This window comes from Glycine max, chromosome 2 (assembly GCF_000004515.6).
Source record: "Glycine max cultivar Williams 82 chromosome 2, Glycine_max_v4.0, whole genome shotgun sequence".
NCBI classification, from domain to species: domain Eukaryota; kingdom Viridiplantae; phylum Streptophyta; class Magnoliopsida; order Fabales; family Fabaceae; genus Glycine; species Glycine max.
The window spans coordinates 11,853,088-11,870,625 of record NC_016089.4 but is presented as its reverse complement, the minus strand read 5'-3'; the positions used below and the strand labels follow the sequence as shown (position 1 = coordinate 11,870,625).

The 17,538-nt window shown below is 34.9% G+C and overlaps 2 protein-coding genes across 2 annotated transcripts; both read left to right on the top strand.

Annotated features, from left to right (window-relative positions):
* The first annotated feature begins 1,933 nt into the window (after window positions 1-1,933).
* Window positions 1,934-2,248, top strand: LOC102666246 (uncharacterized). The gene has a single exon (XM_006575781.1). The coding sequence runs from the start codon at window positions 1,934-1,936 to the stop codon at window positions 2,246-2,248; it is 315 nt and encodes a 104-aa protein (XP_006575844.1).
* Window positions 2,249-3,998: 1,750 nt separating this feature from the next.
* On the top strand, window positions 3,999-11,181 carry LOC100778452 (OmpH and DnaJ domain-containing protein). The gene is made up of 5 exons (NM_001362703.1): window positions 3,999-4,221; window positions 4,542-5,814; window positions 9,557-9,667; window positions 9,854-10,003; window positions 10,793-11,181. Exons 2-5 carry the CDS (start codon window positions 4,552-4,554, stop codon window positions 10,937-10,939), a joined length of 1,671 nt encoding a protein of 556 aa, NP_001349632.1. The 5' UTR covers window positions 3,999-4,221; window positions 4,542-4,551; the 3' UTR covers window positions 10,940-11,181.
* The last annotated feature ends 6,357 nt before the right edge of the window (window positions 11,182-17,538 follow it).

The window sequence follows — 17,538 nt, the reverse complement described above, 5'->3', positions numbered from 1 at the left end:
AAGATCAAATTAAGAAGAGGAATAATAGACAGACCTTCACATAGTTATAAGATCATTCACTGTTTTCATTCTTAGACTGGTCAGCAGTCAAATCTCCTCAACATGTCTGAGTACAGGAACATGAAATATAAACAAATACAAAATACAAAATGTTAAGTACTAATAAAATATCAGTTTAAGTTAATTGAATTGAATCATCTTGGTTGGCCTGACAATCATGGCCAAATCATGATCTCAAATTTTAAGAGAGAATACAGTAAGCTCTGACACCACAAAATTATCTTGCTTAATATAAGATGGCTGGTTTACCAGACAATAGCCACAACTTTAGCTGCCAAATGTTATTAATAATAGAGGAATCACGTTCCTAGCTTTGTAAAAGAAAGTGGGTGGAAAACAATGCAATAAGAAATTACTAAGAGTGTCATGTGCTTAACTTTGAGTGTCAATGTCACTGAAACTTAGGTCTTTTAAAAATTTGTGCATATGTGCATTGATTCTTCCCTCACATGAATCAGAAATGGGCAAATTAACCCCATAACTTTCCCTCACATGTAAGGAAAGAGAGCCCTCTAAATACAATAATGCAGAGTTGATTATATTATTATTTAGCCACCATAATTTACGTTACTATTAGTGATTTATTTATGAAATACATATGAGATGCCCATCAGCTATTAGGCAACCACTAGGTCCACATGGATGTCACAATTTTCAAGTGACAAATCAACCCATGACTCAACACAGGCTAAACCCATGACTCACAATTTTACTTTTAACTTTTAAGAAATTTGTGAATTTTATTCTTGTCATTTTCCCATTAATAAGCACCAAAAAAATGAGGGTAAAATTTGCCAAAAAAAATAAAAAAAATGGACGTAAAATTTGTCAAAAATAAAAATTTGGGTGTAAAATTTGCTAAAGAAAAGAAAAAATTAGGAATAAAAAGGGCAATTATGTTAGGAGTAAAATAACAAGGATAAAATTCATAAGTTTCTTAAAATATGCCAAATTAATTTTTTGGGGATAAGATTCATCAAAAATTTAAAAAATGAAGATAAAAAATATAATTAAGTCTATTTTTTTAAAAGATAATTGAGGACGAACCCTGACATAGAGGTAAGCATTACCGATGAAGTCCCACATCGAATGAAAATAATATCGAGATAGACTATATAAGTGGAGAGTAATTCTCACCTTACAAATTGATTTTGTAGAGTTGAATTAAACTTATGAAAATTCTCTTATTCCTTTACATAGTGAGGAGTTTTCGACCACTAAGATATATATTTTTTTTTCACGAAGATATTTGAATAAAAATTGCCCCCACAAAAAATTAGATGTTACCCCCATAATATGAAACTATTTTTATAAATAAATAAATTAAAAAATTATAAGAGATAAAAGAGACAGTAAATTGATATTAGTTTTATTATTTTATCTTTTAAATAAACAAGTGAGACAAACACACATTGACACAATTCTAATTTTTAGAAGTTTAAATAATTTGATTTTTTTACAATGAAATTATATATTTTGTAAAATCTTAAACTGATTTTTTTTCTTTCAAAATATTATAAACTTCTATTTTTTTTTTGTCCTCACTATAAAATATCCCTATCAAAGATAATCCTACTTGAATTTATAAGACTATTATAGGTAATAAAATTTTCCCTTCAAATATTTAATATTGGTTGCGGAGTTTGAATTCAAAACTTTAAGCTAGAACAATCTAATATCGATTCATCTGCACACTCAATTATAGGATTTTATTATTATTCAATGTACCTTAAATTCACTAGAAATATTCTAACTTTCATTAGTTTATCTTTGACTCTCTCTTTCCATTTTCAACTTTACTTCATTATTGGTCTCTTTCTTATAGCTAAGTACAAAAAGAGGTCCAAAAACAGGAAGAGCTGAGAAGCCAAAAATGGACTCAGGAGTTGAGTTTCCTGGTTTCCAGATTTACAGTCATAAAGATGAGTTTGCATTCAGAGGGTCCATGATGAGTAGGCTACAAAAGAGAGCTCCATGTCCACTTCAGATAAAGCCTACTACTACTGTGATAATATCCTCTGCTTGCAATGGAGCACAGAACTCAGTGGGGGCTGCTTCAACTTCCTCTTCAACTTCATCTTCATTAAATTCCTTCTTCACTAGTAAAGATCCGATACCTCTTCTTTCTCCTCTTGTGGTGCTTGAATCCACCTCCATCAGAGAAGAAAACACTGCAAAATCACATTGATATGTTGTATTTGCATGTTCTGTACTATAGTTTTCTCGATTTAGTTTTTTGATCTTATAAACTTATGTACCACAAGTCCTATTGTAAATTAAATTCACTAAATTGTTCGTGGGGTTTCTATAAAAGTTATGCAGTGCTTGAATTTTCCCCAATGTTTTTGGATCCACTCTTCTTTTTACTAATTAATCAGGTTATACAAATTCACAACATTGCTTGTATCTACTACTGAATTTCTGCTGTAATAGAGTAATTAAATCATGGTACGTAGTTAAACATTGTTAAATCAGAACTAGTGTTTTATGTGTTTGACTGGTCCATGCTAGCATATTGTCTCAAATCTCCATTATTAATGTTAATGATTCGCTCTGGTTTAATTGGTTAATCATCCAAAAGACTACAAAAAAATTTGTAACACATAAGCTTTGGATGCCTTTTCCCTCATCAACATGCTACCTTTATGCGAATTATAGCCATTTGATCTTGTCGACGAGTGAAAGCTGAGTCATTATTCCATTGTTTCTATTGTTTCCTATAACTGTTACGTGAATTTAATCTTGTTACATTTACAATGTCGCTAAAAGAATAGAAATTAAAGATTCAGTATCATTCAAAACTGACGAAACGTCATTTATTCTATATGATAATATATATAAATGAAATATTATTCAGGGTATAAACTTGTATCCACGGATAAATCAGATTGCTCAATGTGAAAGAACAACACTAGTTGATTGTCATGTTGCTACATCTTCATCTAGATATCAAAGTTTCCACGATAAAAGAATGAATATGTATGTGTATAATCATATTTAAGATTGAGATGCACCCAAAGTTTTGGAGAATATATATATATATATATATATATATATATATATATATATATATACATATAATCCCCACCAATTATAAGCATCAATATCTCTATTAGCTCTGTTTATTTCTTCTCGACCCAAGTGATGCATTAGAAGTTATTATGACTAAATAAATATTCCTAAATCCCACAACTTTGCTTCCTTTTTATTATATACAAAATGAAAAATCTTTTCTCATGTCAGCAGCAACAGTATTGAGTGGTTGGGCCCATTGCTAGATTTGTCCATAGTGGGATTAGAACGGGGGAGTTACTATTTACACCCCTTCTAAATTTTTCCCCCTCCTAATATCCTGGAATTTACACTCCTTTTTGTAAAGTAAAGCATTGTAACGCATCACTTACAGTGGGTTCGAACGGGGGAGTTGCTATTTACACTCCCTTATAACCAATAGTTTTACACATAAATGATGAGAGATAAATTAAGGTAATGCATTAAATGTAATATTACATTAATGATAAAATTCAAAATAAGATAATTATTAAAACTTTATTGGTTATTGAAGATGATGTTGTTTAACTCATTTTTTACTTTGGGTTGAGAAATCCCTCAAAAAAATATTTATATCAAGATTAAGTCTATATATTTCCAAACCAACTGATTCATGTATGATATGTTTAGTTTGATAAAAGAAAATAAAAAAAGGAAAGAGGCAATCTATTTTTTCTCTCTATTTAATTAAACTTATTTACTTTCCTTTTACAATACCCAAATAGAGGCGTATCTTCAGTTTATTACTATTTTCCTAGTAGCAACGGCTACTTAATTTGAGTAATAGATAATAAATATAAACAATAAATAAAATTGTTATTATTATAAATATAAAATATAAAATATAAAAGGGTGTGTGAGTGTGCGGGTAAGAAGAAAAACAAAGATAGAAAACCGTGCTCGGAAAATCCAAAGCCAAATTTGAAATTACCTAACGTGTGTTGGCGTTCTGGGTTGACCCACCCTCCTTTCGTTTTCAGCATAATTTCTAGGTTTTCTATCTTCGCTCATTCGCCAATTTACAATTGAAATCGCAATTACACAATCTCTCTCTCTGCTCGTGAGCTTTCTACGGTTTCGATTCGATCATTCCCCTCTTGTTTTATGGAGGTAGGGTTCCGTTTCGTTTCACTCTCTATTCTCCCCAATTCCCTCGAATTTGTTCGATTCGATGCGTATTCTACTTTTTCACTCTAGCTTAATTAGGGTTTTTGCTCGGGTTGTTAGAATAGGAGGTTATGGTCGATAGGGTAACGGATAGTGTATGGAATACATGAACGTGTGATGAAACCGTTAATTTCTTTCCAGTGGAATTTTGATTGGACCAAATATTTGTTTGCTTTACTTTGATTTTATGATGTTGGAGATTGGAGAATGGTGATGTTTTGCTGAATAATTATTTGTGTGTAATTGTGGTGCTTGGTGTGCAGGTATAGGTAGATGATGGGAAAACGTGTCTCAAGAGAGCACTTTCAACCCAGGCCGTGTTCTGGGAAGACAGAGAATTTAAAAAACACCGTGTTTATTGATGTAGATGATCAAGTTGATGATGTGGATGTGGTGATCATAGATTACAAAGAGTTCATGTCTAAATCACATGGATCTGGTGCGTCGAGTAGAGACAGGGTATGTACGCCGCAGAGTGTTATTAGCATTGATGATGACGATGACGAGGAAAGTGATGATGCGGAGTTTCCCGGAGGTGTTGCTGGAGGTGTTGGGGAATTGGATAGCGATGCCTGCTCTAGTAAAAGGTCTCCTCCAGACCCAAGTGGCTTGCGGAATTCTGTACACATAGATGTTGTTGATGATAGTGGTGTTTGTGGAAAGGAGTCTGAATCTGATGAGCTAAAATGTAGGAAAGCATGCTCTACAAATGGTACTGGCGGATGTCGCTATGGTGTCGATTGGGGTGACAGTGAGTCAGAGAGTGATTGCTCTGATTGTGAACTCATGGATCGTGAACAGTGGGAAAAGATTTCTCTTAAGAGAAAGCGCAGTGTGTTTAATGACCAATCTTGTTATGATGAGCATGCCAGTTCTTCTGGATTACATTGTAATAATAATGTATACCTTGATGTTGACGAGGAAAATATGACCAAAGAGAATGCTAGAGGCACCGCATATTCTGGTCCCACCAATGGTGAATATGTTAAGGAGAATCAATCTTCCTTTTCTGTTAAGGGTGATAGTCAAGTAGATGGGATTTGTTTTAATAATGGGGCAAAAAATTCTTTCAAGGATTCTGATGAGAAAGTTGAGTGGGAGACTTTTAAATCTTCTTTGTTTGAATCCACAGAGGAAATGCAATCATTGCATCAAAGTTCTGATATTGAGCATGGAAAAAGTACAAGAAACAAAGATTTCTCTCCCTGCACCCAGTATAATAATAACTACAATTTCTGTAGTGATGTTACTGGTGTTTCAAGGAGCCAAGAAGCATGTAGAAGGCAGCTTAGCAATACTGGATCTACACTGAAGAGTAAAGATGGCAATTTATTTGATTTGAATTATGAAAGTGCCTATGTTGATGAAGGACAAGTTGATTGTGATGGGCTTGCTTCAAATGATCAAGATTGTGGTCTTACTGCTTCAAATGAGAAAGATATAATTAATGAAAGAGAAAAGCTTAAGGAGACTGATGAATATAAACAAGCAATGGAAGAGGAATGGGCATCTAGGCAGCGGCAATTGCAAATTCAGGTGATACACATATCCCATTAATTAAATATTTTATGTGCATTTTTGGGTAAGAGGCTTATACAGTTATTGAATAAGAGCTTATGACTATAGTACTAGTGTTATAAGCACTTTATTCAATAAGTTTATTTTGATAGGACAAGCATAGGAAAATGACTTATGACCTTCTTATCAGGTGTTTTTAGCTAATTTTGATAAGTTCCACAAATAAGCTAAAAGGCATTTATGTTCAAGTATCCATAACTCATAAGTCACTTTCATTTAATCAAATGGTTTGAATTTTAAGCTTAGGTGCTTATATGATTAGATAAGCCAAATAATCTTGGTGGGGAGCTCTTCCAAAAGACCCTGCAATTTATGCCCTTAGTTGCATTGGTCCTTCAAACATGAGTGCTTAGTGTTCTCACAAGTTGAGGAAGGGCAAATTGGTTGTGCAACCTTCAGATAAACTTCATAAATAAGCTAAAAAGAGCATATAGAATTAAAAGGGTTATGACTTCAAAGCCTCTTTCACTATCTGAGTCAATCACTTTTCAAATTTCAGCTGAAGTGCTTATATGATAAGATAGCCCAACTTAGCTCAATGGAAACTGTTCCAATCTATTTGTTTCAATTTATGCCCTTAGTTGTCTGGGCTCTTCAAAAGTGAGTGCTTAGTGTTCTCCCAAGTTGAGGAAAGGAAAATTGGTTATGCAACCTTTAGATAAGCTTCATAAATAAGCTTAAAAGAGAATATAGAATTAAAAAGGGTTATGACTTCGAAGCCTCTTTCACTATTTGAGTCAAACACTTTTTCAAATTTCAGCTGAAGTGCTTATATGATAAGATAAGCCCAAGTTAGCTCAATGGAAACTCTTCCATTCTATCTATTTCAATTTATGCCCTTAGATTTCTTGGTTCTTCAAAATGTGTGCCTTTGGGGGGGGGGGGGGGGGTCTCACAAGTTTACGAGGGGTCAATTGGTTGTGTAAATGGCAATTCCCTTTAAATGTCTAATTTATTGTTTAGAGAGATCTATCTTCTTTACATTTTAAGCTTTTGTTCGTGCTTGAACTTCAGATTTAGTGCATGTTTGGAAGAGTTTATTTAGGTATATAACCACTTATTTTGCATAAGCTCTCTTACAAAGCTGCCAAAAAAAGTTATTATTTTCTCAAGATAAACTGAACCAAACATGTGCTACAAAGAGAAAAAATTGCAAAGTGAAATTAAGGAAGTCTCCTTAGGTTTGTTTGGATAAAATTTTTCAAAAACAATTATATAAGAAGAAGAAATTAAGAAAAAAAAATGAAAAAAGCTTCTCCTTAAGCTAAAATTAACTTATGCATAAGCTAATTTGTAGAAACTTTTATATTAACTTCTCCAAAACTTGATTTTTAACTTACGTATAAGTTAATTTTAGTTTATGGAGAAGCTTTTTTTCATTTTTCCTTGTTTTCTTCTGGTATAAGTGCTTTTAGGGAAATTTATCCAAACAAACTCTAAGTCCTAAACAATACAGTTGAGCGGAAAACAACCAAGAAAAAAGAAAAACAAGTGGAGCAAAGTTGCATAATAGTTGTCATATCTATAATTTTGTTTAAGAAACCCCACTAAAAAGGCCACGTGTTCATGTTAACAAAGCAAATCACTTAATCTTCCCAAATTGAGTGTTGGGCCAAAGAAACCTTAAAAGTGCTAGAGTTGTGCTTTAATTGCAAGATTATGTTTTGATATTATTCTTGATGTTGTATTTATTATTAGGATATTCTATTTCCTATTAATCAGTAATTGATTGATCTTGTAATCAATAATGATTCTCTTTTGCATATTATAAATAACATGAGGGTGGTCTACGTTGATACACAACACAATAAATTCCTTCTGTTATATGGTATCAGAGCTCAGATTATTCTTGGTAGAGGAATAGCGAAAGTCGTTCTCCACTGGGGGGGGGACCTTTTGTAGGTCCTAGGTGGACTTTTCTGCTTCACCCTCTTTTCTGGCGACCTGTTTCTGCTTTCTGATGGAGCTTTTTCCCGCTTTCCGACACCTTCTCTAACCATTGTTGCCGGCCGCTGGTGACTCTTTGACTGTCACCTACCTCTTCTGGTGCGCCGTCCGCCGATCTACACAAACCTTGTTGGCTTGTCACCATTGGAATTGTCATGCGCTCCTACATGCCTCTTTTTCAGAAAGCCAAATAGCGCACTTGAACAGCACGTGGTGGTGCATCTGGCGTCCATTCAGGTCGCACTTTGCACACAGTGGTCGCCCCTTTTGTGCAACCATAACCCTGGAGTTTGGGCACGATCCATGCTGTTTTGGGGGGTGTTCCTTTGTAGCCCTGTTTTCCTTTGTTTTCTCTTTTTTGTGCAGCCCCTTTTTGTGTTGAACAATATCGTGCGACTGCCTTTGTTTGACAAACTTTTTGATCCCTTTTCGTTGGAGCTTACCTTCGACCACTGTCGTCCATCTTCAATGAGTGTCACACCATCCACGTGTGCAACCAACTTAAAACACCGTCGCATGCGATCCCATTCAGGGCCCTAGCACTTGAAGTTCACACAAACAACGCGTGACGCATCTCCAGTCAGCGTCACACTTATCTTCTCTCCCTCCACCTCAAGGCATCCTCGGTGGATTTTTTCTTTGTTTTCAGGGGTGAACAGTAACTGTCGCCATCGCCGAAGACTGCCACACTGTCCACATGCGCAGCCAACTTAAAACACTGCTGCACACGACCCCACGCAAGGCCTTGACGAGCGTCACACTGATCTCCATCATCATTGTGGACCTTTGTTGGCTCCCACCGAACCATGTTTATCCGGCACAACCACATGACTTGAACCCCCTTTGGTTTCTATTGAGTTGACCACATTTGTAACAACCTTGGTTCATATCACACATATGCTTCAACTTGAGGGGGAGTGCGAGATTATGTTTTGATATTATTCTTGATATTGTATTTAATATTAGGATATTCTATTTCCTATTAATCAGGAATTGATTGATCTTGTAATCAATACTGATTCCCTTTTCCATATTATAAATAATGTGGGTGGTCTACATTAAAACACAACATTACAGTAAAACACTTGCTTTTCTAACTGCATCGTAATATAAATGAATTATCTACAACACCAACAATTAGGGGTGGCCACAGATCTGGATCAATCTAATAACCCAGTGAATCCAAAGTCCAAACTGATCCAAACCGGAAAATCTGCAAATCTGATGAGTTCGGATCTGATCTCGGATTTTACTTTTGAAAATCCAATCCGATCCAATCCACCGGATTACTTGGTATGTTTTATTTTTATTTTTTAAATATTTTTAACCTTTATTTTTTAATATTTTTTTCATTTGAAAGCGACTGATCAATTATTATTATTATAATATAAGTCATGATTTAATTTTTAACTTGGAATGAAACATGTTTCATATTAGACTAGTATAAGTTCTTTTTAACTTCTTTCAATATGTTTCTTGGCAAAGCTTATCAAAATGAGACCTCTTTAGCTTATTTCAATAAACTTCATGGTTGAATTTATTAGAAGTTATCATGTGATAAGAGGTTATTGAATAAGCACTTAATTAAATACTTATCATTAATCTTGTGTCTCGTCTACCTTATGGCATTTAATTCTTACACCCTAACACTTTCTACATTTTGGATGTTGCTCACCTAGTTGCACCATATTATGATTATGATGTAGTTGTGTATTTCCTTAAACTGAGATTGTGCTTGCTTGGTCTTTTACAGGCAGAGGAAGTACAAAGATTACGCAAAAGAAGAAAGGCTGAAAAGCGCTTACTGGATATGCAAAGAAGGCAAAAAGAACGTATTGAAGAAGTGAGAGAGACACAGAAGAAGGTTGCAATTATGTCTTTAATTTATATTGTAACTGCTTGTTAGGTTTACTTTTCCTTTTAGAATTTCCTTTCCCTTCTAATTATGTTTGGCCATTTGAATGTCTCCTTTGATGCTCAGTGTGGACATAATACAATCTTGGAAAGTTTGTAGTAACTGATTATTTCTCTTTCAATTTGCCAAATTCAGGATGAAGAAGTTATGAACCTGAAGGAGCAATTGCGGGTTGAAATACAGAAGGGGCTTAATCAATTGGAGATGCGATGCCATGATATGCCCTCACTGCTTCGTGGCTTAGGAATACAAGTGGGAGGAAGCTTTATCCCTTTGCCAAATGAGGCAAGTTGTGTTTTATATTGTTTTTCAATAATATATTGTTCTGTATCTCACTTAATAGTTTAGAGAAGTTATCATTCTCTATCTCACTAAATAATTAAAAAGTGTATACAAACAAGTAAATTTTGAGATCCCGGGTGCTATTAAATATTTTCTATTAAGAAAACTAGTCAGCCAATACAACTCTGACAACAATTGTTCAAAATTCTTACCTTTAATGATGCTTTGGATGCTATTAAAATTTAAGCTAGCCCTCCTAAAACTGTTGTTGTAAAACCTTTTGTCAAATTCCATTATCACGACCCTTCCCCACCTAAACTTTTCATATTTTGAATTAATGGCCTGTTTTTGGCATCATTGTTCATTAAAGAAAAAAAATTCAAGCCTTTCTTAAAATGATTTTCAAGAAAGGGGAGTGAATCTGTGGTGGTGGTTTTGTAAAGTCCAGTCAATGCCTGCTGGCCATCTTTCTTTAAATAGAAAGAAACCATCTCTGAGAGAAAGAAGGGGTGTGGGGCAACCTGCAAATTTATATATATTTCAAGCTTCATTTTAAAGAAACCTGTTTAACATCATATGTCTGTCCCTTCTCAAGGTTTAGTTTAATTTTTAAGTGTTATCTATAATGGATTTGTCAGCTAATTGTGGTTCTGACTTCTGATCAGATGTCTGTCTTGTCTCAAGGTTTAGTTTAATTCAAGTCTTGTCTATAATGGATTTTTCTTTCTGATCTATCCAAAGCCCTTTGCTCTGTGTTTGATGTTAATGTTTTTCTGTTGATGGTCATTTCAGGTGCATGCAGCCTATAAACGTGCGTTGCTTAAGTTTCATCCAGACCGTGCATCAAAAACTGACGTTCGTGCTCAGGTTGAGGCTGAGGAGAAGTTCAAGCTCATCTCTCGTTTGAAGGAAAAGTTTGGGATGACTTCATGTCACTAAATGCTAACAACTGATAAATTTGGTTGTTGGTATTTTGTGTTTTAACTGAAGTGCTTTTACCTCATAATAGCTCATTTGTTGGTATTCTTATCTTAACTGTATCTATTAGTCTCCCCTCCTTTTCTCCCAAAATTTACAGCAGATAATAGGTTAATGGACTAGAATATGTGAAGGATTTTATTTCTTATAAAAATGGATTTTTTGGACGGACAGTTAAATTGATATTACTGTCCTCATCTTGATATTTATTGAGCACTTTTTTTTTTTTTGTTTTATTAAGGAAAATACGTGCGTTATGAGTTTTAGGACTGCGTAACCTCCGCTAAAACCCAATTCCATCAAAAAAATACAATCAGGAAAAGATGTGATTAAGAGAAGCCAAAATATGAGCTGGTTTATTATTTGACCTACCAAAGATAATGATAAAATTTCTGAAGGTAGTTAGTTAATGAATATTCGTCCAAAATTATAATCAAGTTTGGCCTGCCTTCCTTTTCTTTTTTTTTCTTGAGAGGAAACAAACTATTACGAATAGAGGACAAAGCTAGCTATGTTAAACTATACTAATGTCTAATGGTTACCTTCATAATTTTTCTTCCTTCTTATTTCATTACTGTCATATTTATAATGATTTCAACAAAAGATAATATATGACATTCCAAAAGGCTTCCTTCTTATTTCATTACTGTCATATTTATAATGATTTCAACAAAAGATAATATATGACATTCCAAAAGGCCATAGCAGAAAAGGAAAATATCCTAATAATAGAAAGTGATGAAGTTTGTTATAACAAAAAGATATTTTGGGGCAATAACAAAGTTAGTGGAGTGAGTGGTGGAATATTGTGAAGCCGGTGCCCATAGCAGTGTTGCTATCATTACCCATTGCTAAAAAAACTAACCTTGTCCTCAAGGTTGGGCAATATAAACAAGCTGAACAGGGGGTGGATTTAGAAAAAAAGTGTGTGAGTAAACTTGCTTTTTTTGTGGGTCTGTTTGGGTCTAGTTGATGAAGGCTACTGCAATTGGAATCTACTGTTATGTTTTTTTTTTTTTTACATTCTTCTGCGTTGAGTGGTTACCCTTTTGTTAAAATGGTTTGGCTTCAATGTTGACGGCCATGACCGTGACGTCTGTAACACTTGTGCCGACAAAACTCAGCCTGTGCCAGCCATGGTGGTGATGGAGGTGGTGGCTTCGGTGGTGGTGGTGGATGTGGTGGCGGGTGTGGCGGCAGACGTCGTCGTCGATGATGGACAAAGCAAGAGGTTGAGGGTCGATGACGCGAACCACGACGAGAACGGTAGGTGCAAGAAGGAGCCCGACAGGGACAGAGTGAGAGACCGTGACTATGAACGTTCCTTTGACTGTCGCAGGAGCAAGAGGGAGAGAGACTAAGAGAAGAGAGATGGGTTTGTTGGCGATGGAGGGAGATGGAGTCAGCATGCTCGAGCATGCATAACTTCATTGTGGGGCTGAGGCTGATGCGCTTCTTGATGTCCACGGTGGTGATGAAAGCGGAGCGAAGACTCGGGAGGTCAATTTCTGTATTTTGTGGCTCTATTGTTAAGGTCTTCACAGGTGGTGGTGCGTCTGTTGGGGATGAGTTGGAATAAAAGGGAGTGGGTGTGAGAGCGGATAGCCAGTCAAGGATGACGTCAACCTTGGCGGTCATCTCTAGAGTCTTGGTGGTCATCTCCAAAGTTTGGGTAGTCATGGTGGATAGGTTCTGGGTGAGGTGGTATACAACCTCTTCAAGGCGGTCTAGGGTGGCTTGGTGGCTGGAGTGAGTGGGTATGGTTGAAGGTAGGGGTTCTGGCAGGTAGAGGCAGCCATGGACGACAGGTTAGACCAAATTGTTACGAACAGAGGACAAAGCTAGCTATGCTAAATTACACTAATGGTTACCTTAATAATTCTTCTTCCTTCTTATTTCATTACTGCCATATTTACAATGATTTCAACAAAAGATAATATATGGCATTCCAAATGGTCATAACAAAAAAGGAAAATATCCTAATAACAGAATGAGATGAAGTTTATTATAACAGAAAGATATTTTGGGGCAATAACAGAATTAGTGGAGTGAGTGGTGGAATATCTTGAAGCTGGTGCCCATGTTGTTTATCCTACACTTCAGCCATAGCAGTGTTGCTATCACAAACTTATTTCATTTCATTTATAACAATAGAGTAAATACAGATGGTAATACCATCATAAATATGACGACCAACTTGAAATCTAGAAGCCCTATTTAGATAGTCGATTACCTGGTTTGCTTGTCTCTTTACTATTTTCATCCTAGAGTTTTGTGAATTACATAAAATGGATTGGCAATGAGCAAACACAATATAAAATTCTGAAACTCCTTTTGATTTGGAAAATGAACCATCAACAATCGGTTTATAATCCACTTCAAATATGATTTGCAGAAGATCCATGAGTGCTCCATTGAATTGCTTGTAAAAAATGCTCACGCCTTAGCCTCCTTTGTGTCTGGATTTCTTTGTGCAGTCACTTTTTTAGCCTTCATAAAGTATCCTTTTCCGTCACGGAGAACCATTCCAGCACCAAAGATTCCTTCTTTAAAATTGCTGCATCCACATTTATTTTGAACGAGCCAAGTGGTGGTTTATTCCAATTGAAATCAATGTTTGGGTTGATGAACATTATGTTGCGTGTTGTTTCCAGCTTGGTTTCGAATAATTGACCATTCATGAAGATATTGCAGACATTGCACAATGGATATTGCTGGAGGCGTGCTCATCCATTCCCAAACTCTCTCATTTCGCATTTTCCAAATGCACAAAAGAGTGATAGCAAATATGTTTCTAGTCTCCATTGGAAGGATTTCCAGCAAAGAGAAGATCAAGTTAGCTGCAGAATCTGATCTTCGCATATGAAGATTGATGATGTCCCATAAGCCTGCCACCTCTCAAAATACCGTGAACCTGAAAAAAAAAACGTGTCATTCATTCTCAATGTCAGTTTGCAATATTCACAAAGGCATGTGAATTGGACTCCTTTCTGCTGGAGATGTGTTCTTGTTGGGAGGCAACCTCTAAGAGTGTTCCATAGGAATTGCTTCACCTTAGGTGGGATTTGAAGTTTCCAAAGAAGAGACCAATTTCCTTCCACTTTAAGAGCATTGTTACAAATGATTTTTTTCAACAGGAGATGATAAGCGAATCTCACAATATAATTTCCAGTTGCTCTTTGGTTCCAAATAAGAAGATCATTAGCTTGTGAGTTCATCAAAGGAATAGACTTAATTGCTTGTGAGACTAATTTCCTTCCACTTTAAGAGCATTGTTACAAATGATTTTTTTCATAAGGAGATGATAAGTGGATCTCACAGTATAATTTCCAGTTGCACTTTGGTTCCAAATAAGAAGATCATTAGCTTGTGAGTTCATCAAAGAAATAAACTTAATTGCTCGCACATCAACATAATTAAAAATCCGTTCAACCATTTCTTTCATGATCAATAGTTGAATTAACATGCAAATTTTTGAGACCCAAAGGTGGTGAAGAAGAAATGTAAGACTTACCTGAATTAATATCCAAGTTTGGGTCCAAATATTAATTAAATCGTCATTTTCAATCCTCCTTCTCATGCCTTCCTTATTCAAAGTCTGTGAAGCATGGATGTTATGCTATGTAAAACTTGGATTATGCTCTAGAGGGGCATCCAAGAAATCACCATTAAGGGAAGTATTTAGATTTGAGTACCTTAGTTACTACAACAACAAGATTTGTTGTGAGATTTCATCCTTGCTTCTCTAACATGACAAGGTTAAAGCCATGATGTCAAAAGCCTAGGCCACCAAATTTCTTTTTCATGGTCAATTTTTTCTAACTAAGTCAGATAATTTCTTTTCTTTGATTATTTCTTGAGCCCCACTAGAAGGAGTTCATCATCTTCTGAATTTTCTCCTCTAGAGTTGATGGAATGAGATAAATACTCATATAGTAAGATGGGTTCGTCTAGACACAAGATTTGAGAAGAATCTCTTTGTCCCCAAACATGTCTAAGTTGTGGAATTACAACAATATTTTTATTATACAGTTACTTAGTATGAGATAGATTTTTCGATTTCACAACTTTGGGGCAGGTTTAGGTGACATGGTCATCCCTGCTTCCATCCTTGTTTTTGAAAGGTAGAGAAAACTAACTTCATATGAGTGACAAATACCTGCAAAGTATTAATGACATTCAGACCTTATATTTAGCTAGCATTTATAAAAATTATTTATAGTGGATAAAATTTATAGATAACACTTAAGTATATTTTAGGTTATGTTTGATAAAATTATGATTAATTACCGTTAGATATATTCACTACTAGAAATCGCAGTTTTTACATTGGTTGAAAATGACATTTTACATCGTTTTTGAATCATTTTTGAATATGATGTCGTTGAAAGTTAAAAGTTTCGATATCGTTCCTCAATCGACCGTTGTAGAAGTACAATGTTTTCTACATCGGTGTTATCCTGACCACCGATGTAGAAATTATACCTTTTAAGTCGGTGTTGTATTCGTCAATGATGTAAAAAAATGTGTGTTTTAACATCAGTGGTGACATAAGCACCGATGTTAAATGTTGAATAATCTGTGTGTTTTAACATCGTTGGTGATGTAAGCACCGATGTTAAATGTTGAATAACCTGCAAACAATTAAAATTTAGGTTAATTAATAATCAAAATTTATATTATCAATATTGCTAATAATTAATAAATATTATTATATAATATTAAAATCTCTCAACAAGAATTAATTGTACACAGACCAGAAACAAAAAGAGAATTCAATGTCTAATCTGAAAATTAATGGAGACAATAAGCCAAATATGGGGGGAATGATTTACCTCCCCCTTTTTCTCCTCTTGTTGTGGTTATCTCTTCTTCTTTGTTCTCCTCTGGAGGTTTAGGCAAAGGTGAAATGAGCTCTACTTTCTTGCCACTTTTCTTTTGTAGTCTCTCACACACCTTCATGGGGTCTGCTGCCTTTCCTTTCACTACCACTTTGCTTGCCTTGCTATCTGCAGTCACCTCCTCCACTCCTGTCTCACAAAAAAAAGATTACAAGTCAAAAATCGTTAATATCACTTTATTGTTAATCTTTTTCACCACATATACCTTTATCTATGTTAAAACATTAATGCAATGATGGATTTTTTACTCTATTTGAAACGAAAAGAACACATTAGAAGAATAAATTAAAAAGACAATATAAAAGGAAATAAATTAAAAAGACAAGTGGCTATTACCTTTACAAACACTAATTATAAATCCGGACTCCTAAGGATGAAAAAGAAGGAGAAAACTGCATAGAATTGCTACACTGCAAACAACCAAAGCAGTGAATGAGGAATAAGATGTAATTAATCTTAGAAATCAAACCATGCTTCAAATCAATGTAATTAATCTTTTTGTTGATATTAATATATCAAAGCACTTTTAAGGGGAAAGCTAAAAAAAAGCACGGCTTCAACAAAGTATAGATGGAGGGTAATAAGCCTTTGAAAGTATATGTCAGGAGAAATAAGAAATAGGAGAATATTTCTTGAAGGGAAACTCTTGTGTGCTGAGTGTCTATAGTCCTGTACAACAAATCTGGTCATTAAAACCAGATTTATTCAGAAATACAATCATTGTTTTGTATTTCTAAAATATAAATTCATGGAAAATTACTGGTCTGGTCCTTCAGGTTCAACATAATGCAAATGTGCTCTCCTTCAAAAATTTGGATAATTAAGCATTCAAGAAAATGATTATGTAGACACCAAATAAGATAGTTTCTATTTGTGCAGCCATGAGACGACATCTGCAATGAACTTTCACTCATCATCTTCATCGTTATCGGCAACAGAGTTGAGAGCCGCCATGTGTGAAATGAACTTAGCCTTCCTGTACTCATAGGTCAACTTCTTCAAGTTGTACCTGTAGAAAGAGGCAGATACTCTCAGGAACATTCTTCTATCAGATATACCAAAAGCTTATGCTACTAATCCAAAAATTCTAAAAGTCAAACAAAACCATAAGGGTCACACCCAATATAGCACATAAACAACTGAAAAGAAAGCCATGTCAGCAACAGGTCCAAATCATTGCTGGAAATCAAATGAAAAAATAGATACATTTCTAGAATCTACTATTATTCTAGTTCAAGTCAAATTATTAAAACTGTAAACAATGCCATAGATCAGGTTGATGTTGCAAGAAATAAGACATTTGCATTGCATGACGTGCAGCCCTGGCCATTAAAACTGTAATTATTAAAACTAGTGCAGTCACATATCAAGCTAATATAGTCAAGTACATACTACATAGTCTCCTGTAATTATTAAAACTGTAAACCATACCCTGGCTATGTCCTGTTGATAATTTGTAAGATAACTAGTGGCCAATGATGCATGAAGTGCAGCCCCATAGGGAAGTCCATCTTCATTCTTACCAGTATATATATAATATATGAATTAGCCTTAAACGCGAAGGCCACAAGGCAACACAACAATCTCATTCTTGCAGTTATAAGTCATTATTTTTTCCCACCCCTAGTACACTGTCTTGTAATCCATGATAACCTGCAT

What these genes read in the sequence shown, in the direction of transcription:
- LOC102666246 (XM_006575781.1), top strand. Translation starts at nt 1,934, where the DNA reads ATGGACTCAGGAGTTGAGTTTCCTGGTTTCCAGATTTACAGTCATAAA.
- LOC100778452 (NM_001362703.1), top strand. Translation starts at nt 4,552, where the DNA reads ATGATGGGAAAACGTGTCTCAAGAGAGCACTTTCAACCCAGGCCGTGT. An exon ending in AGCGGCAATTGCAAATTCAG is followed by an intron (nt 5,815 to 9,556) that starts GTGATACACATA and finishes GGTCTTTTACAG; the next exon opens with GCAGAGGAAGTACAAAGATT. An exon ending in TGAGAGAGACACAGAAGAAG is followed by an intron (nt 9,668 to 9,853) that starts GTTGCAATTATG and finishes TGCCAAATTCAG; the next exon opens with GATGAAGAAGTTATGAACCT.